The sequence below is a fragment of the Ixodes scapularis genome, unplaced genomic scaffold (assembly GCF_016920785.2).
Source record: "Ixodes scapularis isolate PalLabHiFi unplaced genomic scaffold, ASM1692078v2 PGA_scaffold6__148_contigs__length_123643588, whole genome shotgun sequence".
Lineage (NCBI taxonomy): Eukaryota > Metazoa > Arthropoda > Arachnida > Ixodida > Ixodidae > Ixodes > Ixodes scapularis.
Window position 1 is genome coordinate 82,641,285 of NW_024609881.1, and position 16,175 is coordinate 82,657,459.

Sequence of the window (16,175 nt, forward strand, 5' to 3'; positions counted from 1 at the left end):
AAGGTCGAAGTCTCGAATTAGGAGGTTTCAGAATCACTCTTAACTTAAAAATAAGTTTCACAATACAAATATTTTTTTTCTTGGATTTTTTTTTGTCGTTCACGTTTTATTTAGTTATTCAGAATAAATTTTTTGAGCTTAGTATCTCCTAGAACCTATCCCAATACTTCCATTTCGGGATTGACGTCTGGAAGTGAAATTATCTTTCATAATTGCTTCTAATTCTCGAAAGATATCTCTCGACGTAAATCTCGCATGATTTTGTTTTCCGGGAAAAGTTTATTTAGGGGTTTATGTGTCCTCTCTGTGCACTTAAAATACTTTTTTGGAAGTTCAATGATTTATTTTGTGTGTCTTTAATATTGAGGGAAAATTACAGTATGATATATTTTCTAGGGATGCCGCGAACTTTTTTCGAATCGAAGTTTCGATGATCGAATCAAGCGGTTCGAAAGGTTCGAAAGATTTCGATTTTTCGAATTGTCTACATCGTAAAATTCGACAAAAGTCGAATTTTCGAACTTCTTGAGCTAAGAAGTTCGCCGCTTTTCGAACCGTCGAACTTATTATGCTAAAAAATTCGATCTTTTTCGAACTTTCGAATTTATTGCGCTGCAAAGTTCGATGCTTGTCGAACTTCCGAACTTGACTGACCAAAAAATTCAATGAATTTCGAACTTTCGAACTTATTTATCAAGAAAATCCGAAAAGTTTCGAACTTTCGAATTCTGAAAAGTCAGAATTTCGACGAACTTCGAACCTTTCGGGTAAAAGTTCGACGTTCGTCGAACTTCGAAAGACCAGCGGACGGTTTCATTTGAATTCAAGTAGTGAGGTACATTCGTAGCTTTTTTTTTTTCTCGAACTTTTACACGCGGTGCTTCGTTCCTTACGAAAGACGATGGCGTTTGGTTCAATGTTCTGGCATGCTTAGTTTTAACGAAATAAATTTCCGAAGGGGCGAGGAAGGACGACGGGTTTTTGATGATTATCGTTTGTGCCAGATTTGAAGCGCGCTGTAGCCGAAGCTATTTGTGGTAGAGATGTTATATTTTTTTTTAAAGAATGATCTATGTATAGCCTAGGTAGGTGCCGTCTTAAGATGTGATTATTGTTATTCAACGTGAGTTTCGAAGGAATGTCCAAACATGTATCTACATGCAATTATGCCTTAAACTTGATATTTATTTTTGTCTAAGTTGTTTGAGGTATCGCATTTAAATTAACATCACAGACAGAACTTATCATTGCCATCTGCAGAATACAAAATAATGTATTTATTGTTTTTTCACGTTAAGGAATAAATTAACTCATGGGAGAAGATTTCTAATAGTGTTCAAGTTCAGCACGTCATTGAAAGAAAACTTTTTTTTTTTTTTCGCTTCACGATCCTGGGACGTGTTTCTACTTTTAGCCTGTACACATTTTGGTAAAAGAAACTTGTTTCGAAGTTCTGAACCTCTGAATACGCAAGAATACAACACTTCCGGCGAATTCTTGATAGTTTTTTTTTTCTCCAACTTTTTATCCCCGCATTTATTCTTTTTCTTTCTTTTTTTTTTTTTTTTTTTACTATTGGCACAGGTATTTAGGTCGAAGAGACAGCTTTGAACTTCCGAACCACTAAGCATGTGACGAGTAGTGCCTTCTGACAACGAGTTTCTAACAATGACCATCTACGCAATCTTTTATGCAGTGAAGAGCGACAGTAGCTGTACATATGCATAAATAATTTCAGATTAAAATAAGCTCGACCACGCCCTCTTTCCCCGTATTGTTTTCTTTAACAGTCCGAAATATCTGGAAAGGGGAGGGGAAAGGAACTGAAGCCCCCCCCCCCCCCCCCCCCCCCCCCCCCCGCTACCCTCTTACCCCCCGTTTTTCCTCTTCCGTCGCCACTTGTATGGTAGAACGCTCCTCAACCTCGAGTTGTGTCGGCTTTTTGCGAGACGATTCCTCCGTCCCAGAGAATAAACCTCCAGGACAATTAAAACTTAACTTACTATATGCCAGCGTCACCCCGGGCGGCGTTCGATCAGATTGCTACCAGCGTGCAAGGGGTGGCGAGGTAGTTTGCCAGGTCGCTTCAAGGTTTTTCTGAGCCTCAACCTCCTGCCCGCCCCTGGACGTTTCAAACTGGATGAGTCTCGTAAAACAGTGTGTTCGTGTGATCACTACTGCGTGATGCAGGTTAAAGACTCCCCCCCCCCCCCCCCCCCCTTCTCCACCCTGGGCTGGCGGTCACGATTACTGAACCATGGTCACACGTCACTCTGCACTGGCAAATATTCCAGCACATCCGGGACACTCGTCGCCTCATTTAACTGCGTGACCAACTTCGCAGAATCTAGATCACACCCTAACTTTTCTAAACTTGATTTTGTAAAAAGTGAGTCGTGAAAACGTCATTTGAAACAAACTGTGGAGGAACTTGAAAACCGGACTTCGAACTTTGAAAACTTCGACTAGAAAAAAATTCAAAATCCTCGAAGTTTTTTTTTTTTTTTTTTTTCGATTTTAGCGTTAAAAGAGAATCGAAACCTTCGAACTTTTCGAACTTTATGCAGAAAGAAATTCGAAATGTTCGAATTGTTCGAACTTCATGTCTATAAAAATTCGAAGCGTTCGAAGTTTTTGAATTTTATTTCCAAAGAATTTCGAAATCTTCGAATTTATCGAACCTGAAGTAAAAATATTCGAAATATTCGAATCCGAAATTTTTGAAACCGTGAAAGCTTCGAACTTTTCGAATTCCACACTCCACTGTGATCGAAAGTTGCGAATTTTTCGAATTCGAACCTTGGTCGGTACGAAAATATCAAAATGTTTCGAAATCGAACCTCAGTTCGCTTCGCAAATATCGAAACCTTTCGAAATCGAACTTGGGGTGGTTCGCGACATCCCTAATATTTTCCAAACATTCAGAACTGCTAAAAAATACCGCCAGGCAGCTGCGTGCGCCAGGCAGCTGCTGCAGCTCTAACTCGGCGCTATAGAAGCTCTCTCTGACTTTGTGCTTTGTAAGCGCTATATCATAGCTCTAATGGACAGGAAGTTCCAGAGATAAGAAAGCAGTGTTTTTCGACCCTGCTAAATAAGTTAAGCAAAGCAGAAAACTCAAACCGCGTGGAAATGTGAAGCTAGCGGTTAGGATGGAATGCGAAAGTTTCGAGGACATGACGTTACCTGGGCCAACATATTATTCAGAAAGGCAGAATGTCTCTATGAGCCATCGCCCATTTAAGCTTATTATCTTACAAACAAGAACTGAGATTGTGGACACTTCTGGGATTTATATAAGTGAAAAACACTCGTCAGCAAGAAAGCGGGGATTGTTTTCTTTTTTTGCTGACAAGTTTTTTTTTGTTTTTCCCACTAAAATATATGGTACAGACGTCCACAAAATCACTTCTTGTTTTGGCGATATTAGGCTTAGGAGGACGTCGGGTGATGGATAAATTTCGTTTTTCGCAGTTATCTTTTAATCCAGATAACGTCACGTTCTCAAACTTTTACGTTTTTCTATCCCAACTGCTAGAAGTCACATTCTCACGGAGTTTGAGCTTTCTGCGATGCATATATGGTTTATTTACCCGGGCCGGAAAGTCTCGGAAACTTTATGTATATTGCCCCGCCTGGCCGCCTCTCGCTTACACACACAATGCAGCACTAACTAAGCGCCGAGTCAGCGCTGACAGTAGCGCTGATGCAACGCTGACTGCTTTATTTGAGCACCAAAATGTAATTGTAAACCGGTCTTAACAAAAAAAAAAAGTTTTATTGGCACGATGAACACACTGAGCCCCAGTGAGCCGCTGCCAATCTGTACAGCAATGTCTACTTCAGTCCTCTTCTTTTTTTCTTTTTGCGAGGCATTGTGAAGACGACATTTCGAGCAAGCGAATATATTCTATTACAGGATGGATGAATGGATGGATAATATTGGATATACCTTTTGTATTGTGTGGTAGCTTGCGTCATCGAGCCTAGAAACATGTATGCACCCCTCCGCTTTAAATTCTTTTTTTTTTTTTTAATATATATTCAGTTTCTTGTTAAAGGGGCACTAAAGACAATTCCCCAATCGTATGTTCTTGGTCATAAATGATTCTAAGGACCCTAAGCATAAAAAAATTACAATTATGCAACGCCGATTTTCTTATTAAAGCGTGATGAAAGGTCAGGACATACACTCCTTTAATCAGCCGAAAAATTCGCCCAGAAAGGGGCTTTTCCAGACCTTTCATCACGTTTTGCATAGACAATCGTCGCTGTGCGAGTGCATTTTATTTTTTTTTTATTTTTAGGATGCTTAGTGCTCGTAGAATCAGTTATGACCAAGAACAGACAATTTCAGAATCCTCTTTGGTACCTCTGTAATTCACCGACCCCACCTATTTTTTGTACTACCACGATTCACGCTTCTTAAGATCCAATAACGCTCAAGCCTTATTTTTGAAATTGCAATATTTTGTTCTTCTTTCTTTCTCATCTTCACCAGCAAAACCCAGTGCTCCCGTCATTTCCCGTTACCTTTCAGAGAGGCAGGACGAAACCCCGTGCACTTCAAAACCGCATGTTCTAGTGTATCGCTGTTACTATGGTATACGCCAGATAATGGGCACATGTCTTGAAGTTTAGCCCGATATGTCTGTGTTCTTAACACTCCCGTTCTCGCCTAAAACAATAAATCGCTTCCCCGCGAGTTATCCAGCCCCTGTTTCTTGTGTCCTGTTTTTGTGGCCTGCAGATTGCTAAAGTTGATTTCTCTTGCCTCTTATCTGCAATGTTTTTCTTTCTGACTTTTAAAGCACAGCTCTTAGGCGCCCGTTACAAGGTTGAGCGGCGTCGCCGTCACCGCGCGTTGCATTATGGGACGTTTCCCATAATTACGTTACAGATGACGCCACTCAACCCTGAAAAATGTTTCCGCTAAATTAGCGCGAAAATTTTGCCGCCAGATTTAGCGTGAACATTTTACCCTCGTGACGTCACACGTGACGCCACTCATTTCGGGAAAAATTTTCCGCTAAATTTACGGGAAAAATTTCCCGCTAAATTTAGCGGAAAAATTTTCCGCAAGGTTTACTGGTAAATTTTACCCTCGTGACGTTTGGTGACGTCACTTGAATGAATTTGACGTCACGTGAAATTTAGCGGGAGAACTTTTCCGTTAAATTTAGCGGGGAAATTTCCCCTCTATATTTAGCGGGGAAATAGACATCACGCGACCTCAACACCAATTCAGTTTTCCCGCCAAATGTAGCAGGAAAATGTTCGATAAATTTCCCGCTAAATTTAACGAACAATTTAGCTATTCTAAAACTCTCTATTCATGCGTCATTGACCTAATCTTCTCAGACGTCCTTTTAGTGTTCACATAAGGTCCTCTAATCCCCCAGTGAAGCATTGCCTCGGTGGTAATTAAATGAATAAAGAATTGAATTGTTAAATTCTGCGATTTTTGTGCCGTTGTATTACCTCGCCGAATTTTAGCATGCGGGTATTTTACCAACGCAGTAATTATGCTTTTTCTAGTGATTCTAAGAATTCATGCTCAGCATTAACGTTCACCCGAATGTCGTATTTCCAGCACGGCGCGAAGAATAGCTGGCATAGCAGGCCCCAGGTCCACGCCAGCGAGCGTGTATCTATAGCCCAGCCGTGGTCCGCCATTCTTTTGGCACGCACTCTGAGCATGCAGTGGTCACGAGGCCTGTATCACCGTTGTGGTTCAATCAAACGCTTCGTATTCAAGGGATGGAGACACCAATGTTGCTTGATAAGGTTTCGAAAGGTGTCTCTTAGGGGCCGAAAACATGACTTACCCATCAGTGCTAGCGCACGGTCCACCTCTTCTCGAAGTATCGAGAGAGTTTGCCTCACGCCGGCTTCACCCTGAAAACGTGAAAGAAGTCACGCTCACTATTCAAGTATCTGTCGGTGTGTGTTAGAGACAGGACCCTGCATGTGTCGGGGGATGACTACAGACGGACGAAGATGTTCCTAAACAAATATGCTACACTTTGCAAAAAAAAAATGTGTAGTCAGAGTAGAGTAGAGATAATGTCTGAATGGGTGTTGGCAGTGGCGAGGGCTCGAGCTGCTTTCCATTCTGCATTTTGTAACCTCCCGGAAACTCTAGTGTTCTTTTTTGCCGGAAAACGCGGTGAGGATGCGGCAAATAAAGTGTATTGAAAATATTTACATCGACAATGGACATGCATAGTTCACTGCGCCAATGATTTCCATTTATGCCAAGGGAAGCCATCTTAGACAGTCAGTCTCCTCTGCAGCTGGGAGACGAGTCACGCGAATCGTTATTTCGTTATTTAAGCCGGCTCATACATCGTATACGAAAGACACGGCGTTCACTGCAGAGATGATGACAGAGGTTGTAGGATGGTTTGACCTTATCTATACGTCCGATTCGATCAAGCCACGCTACAGCCGTTCCCAAAGTATATGCAAGCCAGCTATAGTCCAGTCAAACAGATTATCGTCTCACATTTCGTCGCCCCAAGTCCCGTTCTCCTTTGGCGGCGGCTGCAGCTGAACGGCTCGATCCCTCCATGAATCAAGACCCTCTACTAAAGGCTATTTATGAGTCGAGAATATCTCTACTCGAGATCTCCGATGAAGCCTCCCGATAAAGCGCCCATGGAGACTGTCCCTCAAAAACTCCCAACTCCAGACCCTAAGTGAAGACCGTCAAATGAAGACTCTCGAATTCAGACACTCAAATAAAGACTCCCAGTGAAGACTCTCTCTAGACCCTCGCCTGCTATCTCCTTATATAGTCAGCCCGACCCCCTTTTTTGTCTAGTTCCCTCCCACTCCCACCGAGAACATCATGCTCCTATAAGGTCATGGGCGAGCGTCGCGGCGCTTTTCTGGCGAGAAATCCCGGCTCGGTACCATAACGCGAACCTCAACGGGTGTTCACCGGTAGGCAAGCGGGGCATGCCGTCCTCGGCGCTGTTAACGCTGCGGAGTTCGAAGGGTCCCACACCGGCAGGGAATGTCGGCTTTGGCACTGGAGACGTTGGAGGAGTCGACGAGTGTTCACAACGGCGGGGAATGCGGGCTTCGGCACCGGGCACGTGGAAGCAAAGCCGTGGGTTTACCACAAGGTGTATTCTGCGGACACGCCTCAAGGATGTTTGAAGCCTATTTGCTTCATACATACGTATGATTACATGTGTGCAGAAACTTCTTATAATCAATATGACAGGGCCATCACGCAAAGAAGGAACACGCTTCAGACAATAGTAAGTTTCAGGGAACCGTTTTTGCACATGCGATACGGTACGATGGTCCCTCCGGTACGAACGGCGCATGTGGTACCGCAGAAGACTCACACATGCGCAGTTCGTACCGGAGGGCCCATCGCAGCGTATCGGATGAGGCAAGAACAGTTCCTTAAAACTCTCTAGTGTCTGCATACTGTCTTTCGTACAATGTGCCAGCAGTATGCCCGCTACTTTCAGACTACGGTACGATGCTATCCTGTAGGGACTTATTTTTGAAGTGGCCTTTAGTGACAGCTTTTACGAAATTCGGCGAATTCAGTTCCCAACATGGGAATGCGGTGATGCCGTTGAACATGACTGTCAGATTTGCTTAGACTGCTGACACTTGTCCGGTGAGAGGCACCTAACAAAACGTCGTTTATTGAGCTGATGGACAATCGTTCCTAATTTTCGAAAAAATTATGCTTGACTCGCACTGACGTCACATCAGCTCTCATGGCGGTGGTCTTGCTGTTGAGCACGTGCTATCTTGCAGCGTACACTTTGAACCACTGTATTTTTGTTTAGACAAGAACGAACTGAAAAGGCAACCAACATTGTGCGGGGGCATCACGTGCAGGACACGTATCACGTGCAGGACACTCTTTACCATACCGGAAAACGATCAAAACTGTTAACACTATATGAGGCTTCTAAAACGTCAGTAAATACGTTTATTACCAATACGTACAAAATGGCCACTTGTTCGCCTATGAGGATGTAGAATCGTGACGTGGACGAGTAAATACTTGTGACAGTGTGCAGCTTGTATCTAAGAAGTGATTAATGTTTCTCCACGTTATGGTGTAGTAGTCAAACGATCGAGTGTCCGCTAAAGAATATCTCTTACCCTTGTTGAGGGCTTAACTTCAGGCGTTTACAGGTACGGCCTCTGGGTGCTGCCATCTTGCTTCTGGTGTGGGTAGATCGTCTGACAGTCAAGCATTGCTGAGGCGTACCCATGGCCTCAGCAATGCTTGACTATTCACACCAGCACCAAGATGGCAGCGCCCAGAGGCCTTACTTGCAAACGCCTATAGTCCGACACGCGGCGCGGGTTTGTTTACAACACGGCCGGAAGGTCGCGCATGTGCACAAGCTATCTGAGCAAAAACGGCCAGGTTCCCCGTGTTTTCGCCATTGTGTTGTGTGGCCTGCGCCCGTTGTTGACATTGTAGAGATGTTTGTAACTTTATTTGTGAGTTGCATTTCCCGCCAATGTATGTCAAATGTTATGCCCGACTATTTAAGCTCGCTACCTGAGCCTGAACGGCAGCGGTATCGAGACAAACTGTGCGTGGACGGCGTCGCCTTCGACAGTGCGTACGCCGTAAACAAGGCCTGCTGGAATTCAGACGTGAAGTTGCTGCCACCGACGTCGATGGCTCACGTCGTCGTCTATTTAGTTTTATCGCCAAGCCAGTTCACGGCCGACACGATACAGGCGTACAGGTCTCTCGAGGTCTACGGTTCGAGTGAGTTCCCGCGCTGCCGGCGGGATAAGCAGACTGTGGGTCTGCGAAAGTGTATTTAATAATTGAATATGTACACTCAGCGGCCTTCAAGAGAACGTATAATATTTTTCTTACCCCCAGGACCACAAGGCACGACAAACGGTAACGCTTTGTCCGTTCTGCCGCCGACCTCCTTCCGCTTAGCAGCACGGGCGTAGCGAGCCACCGACGAGCGCTTGGCTGATGGTTTGTACGCGAACACCGTGCGAACAAAATCTGGGTGGTTTCGATCAGACGGCGGTTTCCCTTCACATAAGCAAGCCTCGGGACAAACATTGAAACGGAAGCAATACTTGGCTTCATGAAATTGATTGCCTCACAAATTTGTTCGCGCGAGGCGACCATACTTTTCGATCCAAGGGTATGATCCACCTTCTGCGCCTTTCAGAGTCCGCCGTGAACTTGTGGAAACTCACTCCGCTACTTTTGGTGTATTTTTCGGTGCAGTTAACGGCTACACAGCCTTATGGCATGCTGAAATGCTATGACGCCCCTGCAAAACGTGCGCCCTTCTGGACACACCATACGGCTCCGGCGCGATCGCAGTGCCGCCCCAGCTCCGTGACGTCAAACCTGCGTGTCGGTCTATATTTAGCGAGGGTTTGGTAATACTGTATCGTTCCGTTTTTTTTTCTTTCTTCTGTGTTGCTGTAACAAAAAAGTTTCTGCCATTACTCACGTCGAGCTCACCATTGGAATTAATATTTATATTTCTTGCTCTTCTTTTTCCCTAGTGACTGACAACTTAAGCAATATTGGGCGTGGAAAGTCCGGCTAGAGTGCTCTATTATCGTTCCGATACATATCCATTACAAAAAACACGTCAGCTGATAAGTACGCCGGAAGACGAATGACGAGGTGAGAATTAAGCGTTAACATTATGCATAGTATTTCGTTTTCCCGAGTTTATTTCTCTTGATATTAGGAGTTTTTTTGTCTCGAAAGTTTGTTTTATTTTTTGCCGAAAATTTTGGGTTCTTTTTGTCAGATTCCCGATTCTCTGCAATGCAAATATTAATTTACAGTGTTTGCAATATTTCTTTTAATATTCAAAAACAAAATAAACAAAGTCCAGGTAGCAGGACCCGTTTTTCTAAGCAGCTTTAACGAGCTGAAAGGCAAACCCTTTTTGTCAGTAGTTCGGTAATTCAAAGTAAACTGAAGTTGCATTTACTCGGTATCACTGACCCTGCGCTATTATAAAGTTTATTCGTAAAACAGTATTTTTTTCTCTTCATTTTGTCGTTGTGACATTGAAAGTTATTGTTGTTTTGAATAAATTCCAATTAACAAAACATTTTCCGGTGAGTGTTATTTTTAATTTTTTGGATTCATTCGAATACACGGAACCCTAAGTGAAAGTCAATACCTGTGCTTCCAAGCTGTCAGTGGTGGTTTTCCTTCTTATGTCTTCATTCGTACCACGTCATCCTAACCTTCTTTCATGATCTCTTCAAACATTCAGGGTATGGAATCTTATTTTGCTGTCGTTTCACTGTCGACTGCCTGTTCGACACTGCTAAATTCTCACGTCGTCTTTAAATCTTCTGCTCCCAACGAGCCTGATCTCAGAATGTTGACGGAGCCCTCCCTTTAAGAAATCCAGAGCGTCTGCCCCCCCCCCCCCCCCCTTTCCCAAAGAACCTGGTGAAACCAATAGCTACAATCAACGGAGCGTGCCCGGCGAACGACAGGGCGGCTAAGATGTTTCGACCCAAGAGAATGTTGCAGAAACCACTACTGTTGGTTATCTATGAATTGCGATAGCATTCGTCCAGGACAACCTCAGGGACGACGTCTAAGATGACGTCGAGGCAGACGTCGTAGTGGACAACATCAAAGACGCGGCCTATGGACGACCTCGAGGAGGACTTCTAGGACGACCTTATGGACGACGTTTAGACCGACCCCTAGGGTGATCTTAAGGACGACCTCTGTGACGACCTCAAGGACGACGTCGAGGATGAGGTCCTAGATAACGACGTCAAATACGACGTCAAGACGACGTCTTGGGCTACGTCGAGGAAAATGTCAAGGGCGACGCCAAAGACGACGTGTAAGAAGGCCTCTAGGACGACGTCGAGGACGACGTGAAGGTCGTCAGATCCTTCGAAGAGGAAGCGAATGTGAAGGGATGTGAGAATGTGAGCTGAAATGTTCTTCTGTGCATACCTACTGGGCATTAGGATGCCAGAAAGTTAAAAAAATCCGTAAGGGGGATGGTGGATAAAGAACGCTGTTGCATTAAAAAAAAAAAAATGCCCGGAGCTGGGGTGCTGAGAATTGCGCTTCACTACTCTCAGTGCCACGGCGCAAACAGTTTTTTTTTGGTCTAAACATGTTATAAAGCCACGTAATTCACCGATCACGTCCAAGTATTGCAGCGATTGGCTCCATTTTGGTCAAGGGCGAGGGCGTTCTTGACTGCTGATTGGACGTGACGTCAGAACTTACTCGTAATCAACCAATGAGACATTTGTGACCCGTTCGCGAATTCAAAATCGGGCAATTTTTCGCTGAAAGCAGTCTCATAAACATACAGGTAGCGAGAGTTGCTTTGCGTTCTCTGATGTACTTGTCTTACCTTACTCTTTCATTCACCTTTCGATGTCACCTTGTGTGTACAGCAAAAAAACATGAGATTTTCAAAGCGAAACGAGGGTTGTAATAGCTTGCAACATGAAATCATAGAGTTAATATGATCTACCTACACTAGAGGTTTAAGTGGCGTTAGTGTGCTAACGCAAATTGAAACAGACAGCAACCAGTCGAAAATTGACTTCCGGTAATGCATTTCTATGGGAAAAAGTGAGTGCATTTTCTCCCTGCGCTCGACCATAAAAGAAAATATCCGGAATAATTCGTGCGTACTAGATAGATTGGAACATTTTTCAATCTGGCCGACGAAAGGATTGGTCAGTTACGGCGTTTTTCTTTCAAATTCGTTGCGTTAAAAACGGTGCTAAAACGGCTTCGTACGTGTGTTTATGTGCACTGTCGGACACTGTTAGCGCGAACACGACGTCGGCGCTTTTCAGCATGAGGGATATACGTGCCAAACAAAGGAAGGACATCTGGAAAGCTAAGAGAGACGGCAAGAAGTACGCAGTAACACTGGATCAGTAACTACCAGTGCATTTACGATCAAAATTAATTGAAGGTCACGTAATATATTACGATTTTAAATAAGTAAAAGGTGCTTGTTCTACATTCAGAATATCACCCGCACGCTCGAAATCTTAGAGAACAAGTGTCTGAACGCATGCTTAAAGGTGCCCGGCAGAGAAAGCAATACGAAGGGACGCCTTTCACAGCCCACGTACTTTAATGTTTACGTTGTGAATGTTTTTATCCGCTCATGCACGACGGGGTCATTTTCATATAGTGAGAGGACAGGCATGTTAGCAATATATAAGCGTCACCGGAATTCTGGCGAACCTTGAACACACTCTACATTCCTTTCGATTGGAATTTTGCATCGAATCGTCGCTAGTTTTTACGCACCTGCTGCGGAACACATGTTTGGGACTGAAATGTAGCGAAGTAAAACATCGTTCACTAATGAAGGAAAATGCGCTAACTAAAGCAATCGCACTTTCACAATGTTAGTCAAGGTACACACTATTCGGTACGACGGAAATAACCAAAGTGTTCCGTGTTATTTTCCGGCGAAGAGACAAAATTCACGCGCGTTTTCCCATTGGAATGCACAGGAGCACCGCAAAATTAGAGTGGTTGCTGTCTGCTTCAATGAGCGTCACGGACGTCGCATAGACACTAGCGCCAGTTGAACCTCTAGCGTACATTATAATAACGCTATGCATGAAATAAAAGACCTTTACAATTGCAGCCTGCGTACGATCTCACTTTGCCGCAGCGCGCTCGTTTTGTAGCAAACGATAAGATTTTTAATTTTTTTTCCGTCTGTTAGGAGACGACGTACGATGTCTTTTTTTTTTTTTTTTCATTTCCGTCTGCAAATGGCGTTTCGTAGCAGACGAACCGCGTTCTTCGCTCGCGTTTCTCCGCCCCCTCCATGAGAGGCGAATTAGATCTGTTTCTCGCATTGATCCCAGCCGGATCCCAGATTTCTTACAGTGCCACGGAACTCACATTGTAAGCCAGGCCCCAGAAGACGGGGCGTCCCACGAATACAGCCTTGGCTCCGAGTGCCAGCGCCTTGACCACATCGGTGCCGCGACGGACTCCACCATCCACGTAAACCTCGACCCGACCTCGGACAGCCCTGACAACCTCGGGGAGTACTTCGATCTGCAAACAGACCACAACCAAATGTTGTACCTTGTGAAATCTGGTGAAATATTGATTAGAGTAGAATGTCGCGACCAATTTCCAATCTGGCAACGCTGCATCAGTAGGACGTTCCGTTGTGCGGGCTGCAAGATGCGCCGCGATGTGGATGGATGACATATGATGGTGCCTGGAACGCATTTCCGACTGGAGCGTTTGTCGTGTTCTAAAAACTAGCCCCTCGATTTCCGTCGTTTGACATCACAGGTGCTGCAGGTTCGGTCGCTCTCGAGCTTGGCAGTCCTCGGAAGCTGCAGTGGCTAGAAGTTCGAACGACACGATGGCAGCGACACTCGCGTTCCTGCTTTCTGCCGGGACCTGGGTTACCAACCACTACACTCTTAGAAAAAAGGGTATGGATAGTCCTCCCTTAGGGGAGGAACGGTCTCGTAACCTGTGTTCCTTTAGAAAGGGAGAAACTTTCGTCCCTGAAGCTGGGGAGCAACTAGTTCCTCCGTCGCCTGCATCTCATTATGGCGGCCCCGAATCGAGCAAATCGAGCCCAATAAGGCTTGACGAGGACACTACGTCTCTTGTACGGGACGAGAGGAGCAGTATATCAAAGCGTAACACGAGCTTCAGCGAACTGTGTTTATTTCCGAAGCCAGATTCCCCTCACAGGTACGGGAACTTGCGTTTCAAAAACAGTTGCTCAGTCTTCTCGTCGACAGCACTGCGATGTTAAACGGAGACAACCGATACCCAGTTACTTCGCGCACTTTGCGTCTTACCTTTGGTATTCCTCGAGTCACAATTCCTTCGTCAACCGCACATCACGGACAAGGGCAAACTCAATTCGCGAAAGCAAAAGCCGCTCTCGAAATAACAAACTCAACGCCGCCGTTTAACGCGTAGCGTGAAAGGAGGTTAAATCGCTAGCTACCAGATGGCGGGGTCAAGCAGAGTAATTGCAAGTAGCTAGGCTAGGTGGCGCTAGGTACCGCCCAATTCATGTTCTACAAAAAAATAATTCGATTTTTTCAGGCCACTATTGCCGCTTGGGCATCCTCCTCTACTACATACACACGATACACACATTGCGATTATTAGAAGCATCAGGTGAAAATACATTGCGCACATACACGGCACACACGAATATCAACAGAACAGAACACAACACTAACCCGAACACTACACCCGTGCTCTGAGTTCCCGGGTTTTATACTGGTCGGTTTGAACGGACAGAAGTTTTCGGTGACTGAATAAGCAATAAAAATTATTCCCAGCATGCTGATTTTTTCCCAGCAATGTCATACCTCTGAAAGTATTTTGAATGGCTCAGGGGATGAATCTCTTATTAAAAAGCAAACGCTCGATTATGCCGTAATTATTTGAAAGCCAATAAATCAAGCCGCTCCAATGCGGTTCGAAGCCATGAGTTTGTTTCCCCGCACGGCACGTCGTAGCCTGTATTTCTATTGTAGTGTTTGTTTTCCTATTTGTGCTGTTCGCGCAAAGCTGTAGTTGCCGTCTTGAATTAATCTTTCTAGAGCGGATATTCACTCAGCTGGAAGTGATGCTTCGCGGGCAGAGAAATCGCTTTTCGATCAACTTGAATGCAGTCAAAGCCGCGACTTGCGGCAGGTGTTAAGTGTATGGAGCTACGCCGTGGCGAGCCCGAAAATTTCTAGAGCTCATCCCAGCGCCCCACTTGAAGGGCAGTTTCTCCAGGAACCGTAGTATATTTAAACAGCAAAATAAAGGGTAGCTTTTTTTTTTTTTTTCGATTTTACCTACTATTGTTTTTTAATGCTAAAATTCCCCACTCTAAATATACGTACTTTCCGTCACGATTTCGTACTGTTGTCCTTGCCCCAGAGCGCAATCGCTCTCGGGGACGAGACAACCGACAGTCAGATTAACCACTGTACGATAGGAGCTTATACTGTTCAGACCAGCTTTCCAACATGACTATCCGTACGTTGATCGATTGCACGTAATCCCTCAAGTGGTATTAAACTTTTTAATGTTAAGCGGAATGTCAACCTGCGACACCCCGCCCCCTCCGATCACGGCCCGACCAGAGGCATCAATGTCCGACAGTTAACGATCTCATCTTGTTACACCACTGATACGCGAACACGCGGTCACATCGGCGATAATTCCAGTCTTCTGTTCACAACCCACAACACTGCCATCACGATGTTGCAGCTATGTTGCTGACACGCATAAATACACAACCACGTTTAAAGCCGGTTGCACTCGGCATCGGAAAACAGAACCGAACTCAGCATGGAAAGCACCCAGGCAGCCGGCAGCAAAACCTGCCTGCCTTGGACGCAGTTCCTGCGGTTTCCATAACGTCGAAAACGTCGACACAGTTCCGCGTGGTTTCGCTACTGCAGTTCCGTGCCGCGTGAGCTGGCGTGAGTCCCGCAATCCGGAGACGGCCATCCTACCTAGAGCACTATATAGCTCCTACGGAGCAGAGTATAGCGCAATCCTTTGAACCCCGTGTTTTGCCGACAACATGGCCGACAGAGCGGCTCGGCGCGAGTCACGTGGTACTCAGCGCTCCAGGAGGCGGCGCGCCCTATGGGAGAATACATGGAGATCGACACAACACGGCTGATTAAAAAATGTAGGGCGAGTTCACACTTTTCAAAACTAGTCTGTCGTAAAGGTAGTAAAGCACTAAGCACTTCATCAAAGTTTTAATAATATCGGATGCGTGTGCAAATTTTGAGAAGGCAATTTCCAAGTCAATGGCGTTTGAAGCAGACGATTTTTTTTGCAGCGGAGATGGGCTTTTCGGGTTGGCCGGAGCGGGTCACGTGAATGGTGTGACGTCGCCGTGTCGTCTGCTGCATGATGCCGCTCAGGCAAATTTTTTTTAAAAGTTACGTCCTTGCGTGGCACAAAACTTAGCGCAAATTATTCTAAAATGTTCCATTATTATGTCAAAAATAATTGCCATTCCGTACATCCCCACAATACTGAAGAAACAACGATTTTCTCACGTTCTCCATGCATTTCTGACCGCAGTTGGAACCTCCGGGCGTTCGCCACTAGTCGCCGAGAGACGGCGTTCTAGATTGCGCTACTCTGCTAGGAAGGA

The 16,175-nt window shown here is 45.1% G+C and overlaps 1 protein-coding gene across 1 annotated transcript in view; it reads right to left on the reverse strand.

The window, feature by feature from the left end:
- The window catches only part of LOC115331685 (hydroxyacid oxidase 1), a 71,253-nt gene that overhangs the window by 885 nt on the left and 54,193 nt on the right, over positions 1-16,175 (reverse strand). Inside the window, exons 6-7 of the mRNA XM_029993848.4 lie at positions 12,920-13,078; positions 5,829-5,898 (exon numbers count right to left, since the gene is read on the reverse strand). Coding sequence (XP_029849708.4) covers positions 5,829-5,898; positions 12,920-13,078 — 229 coding nt within the window. The remainder of the gene's footprint in view (positions 1-5,828; positions 5,899-12,919; positions 13,079-16,175) is intronic.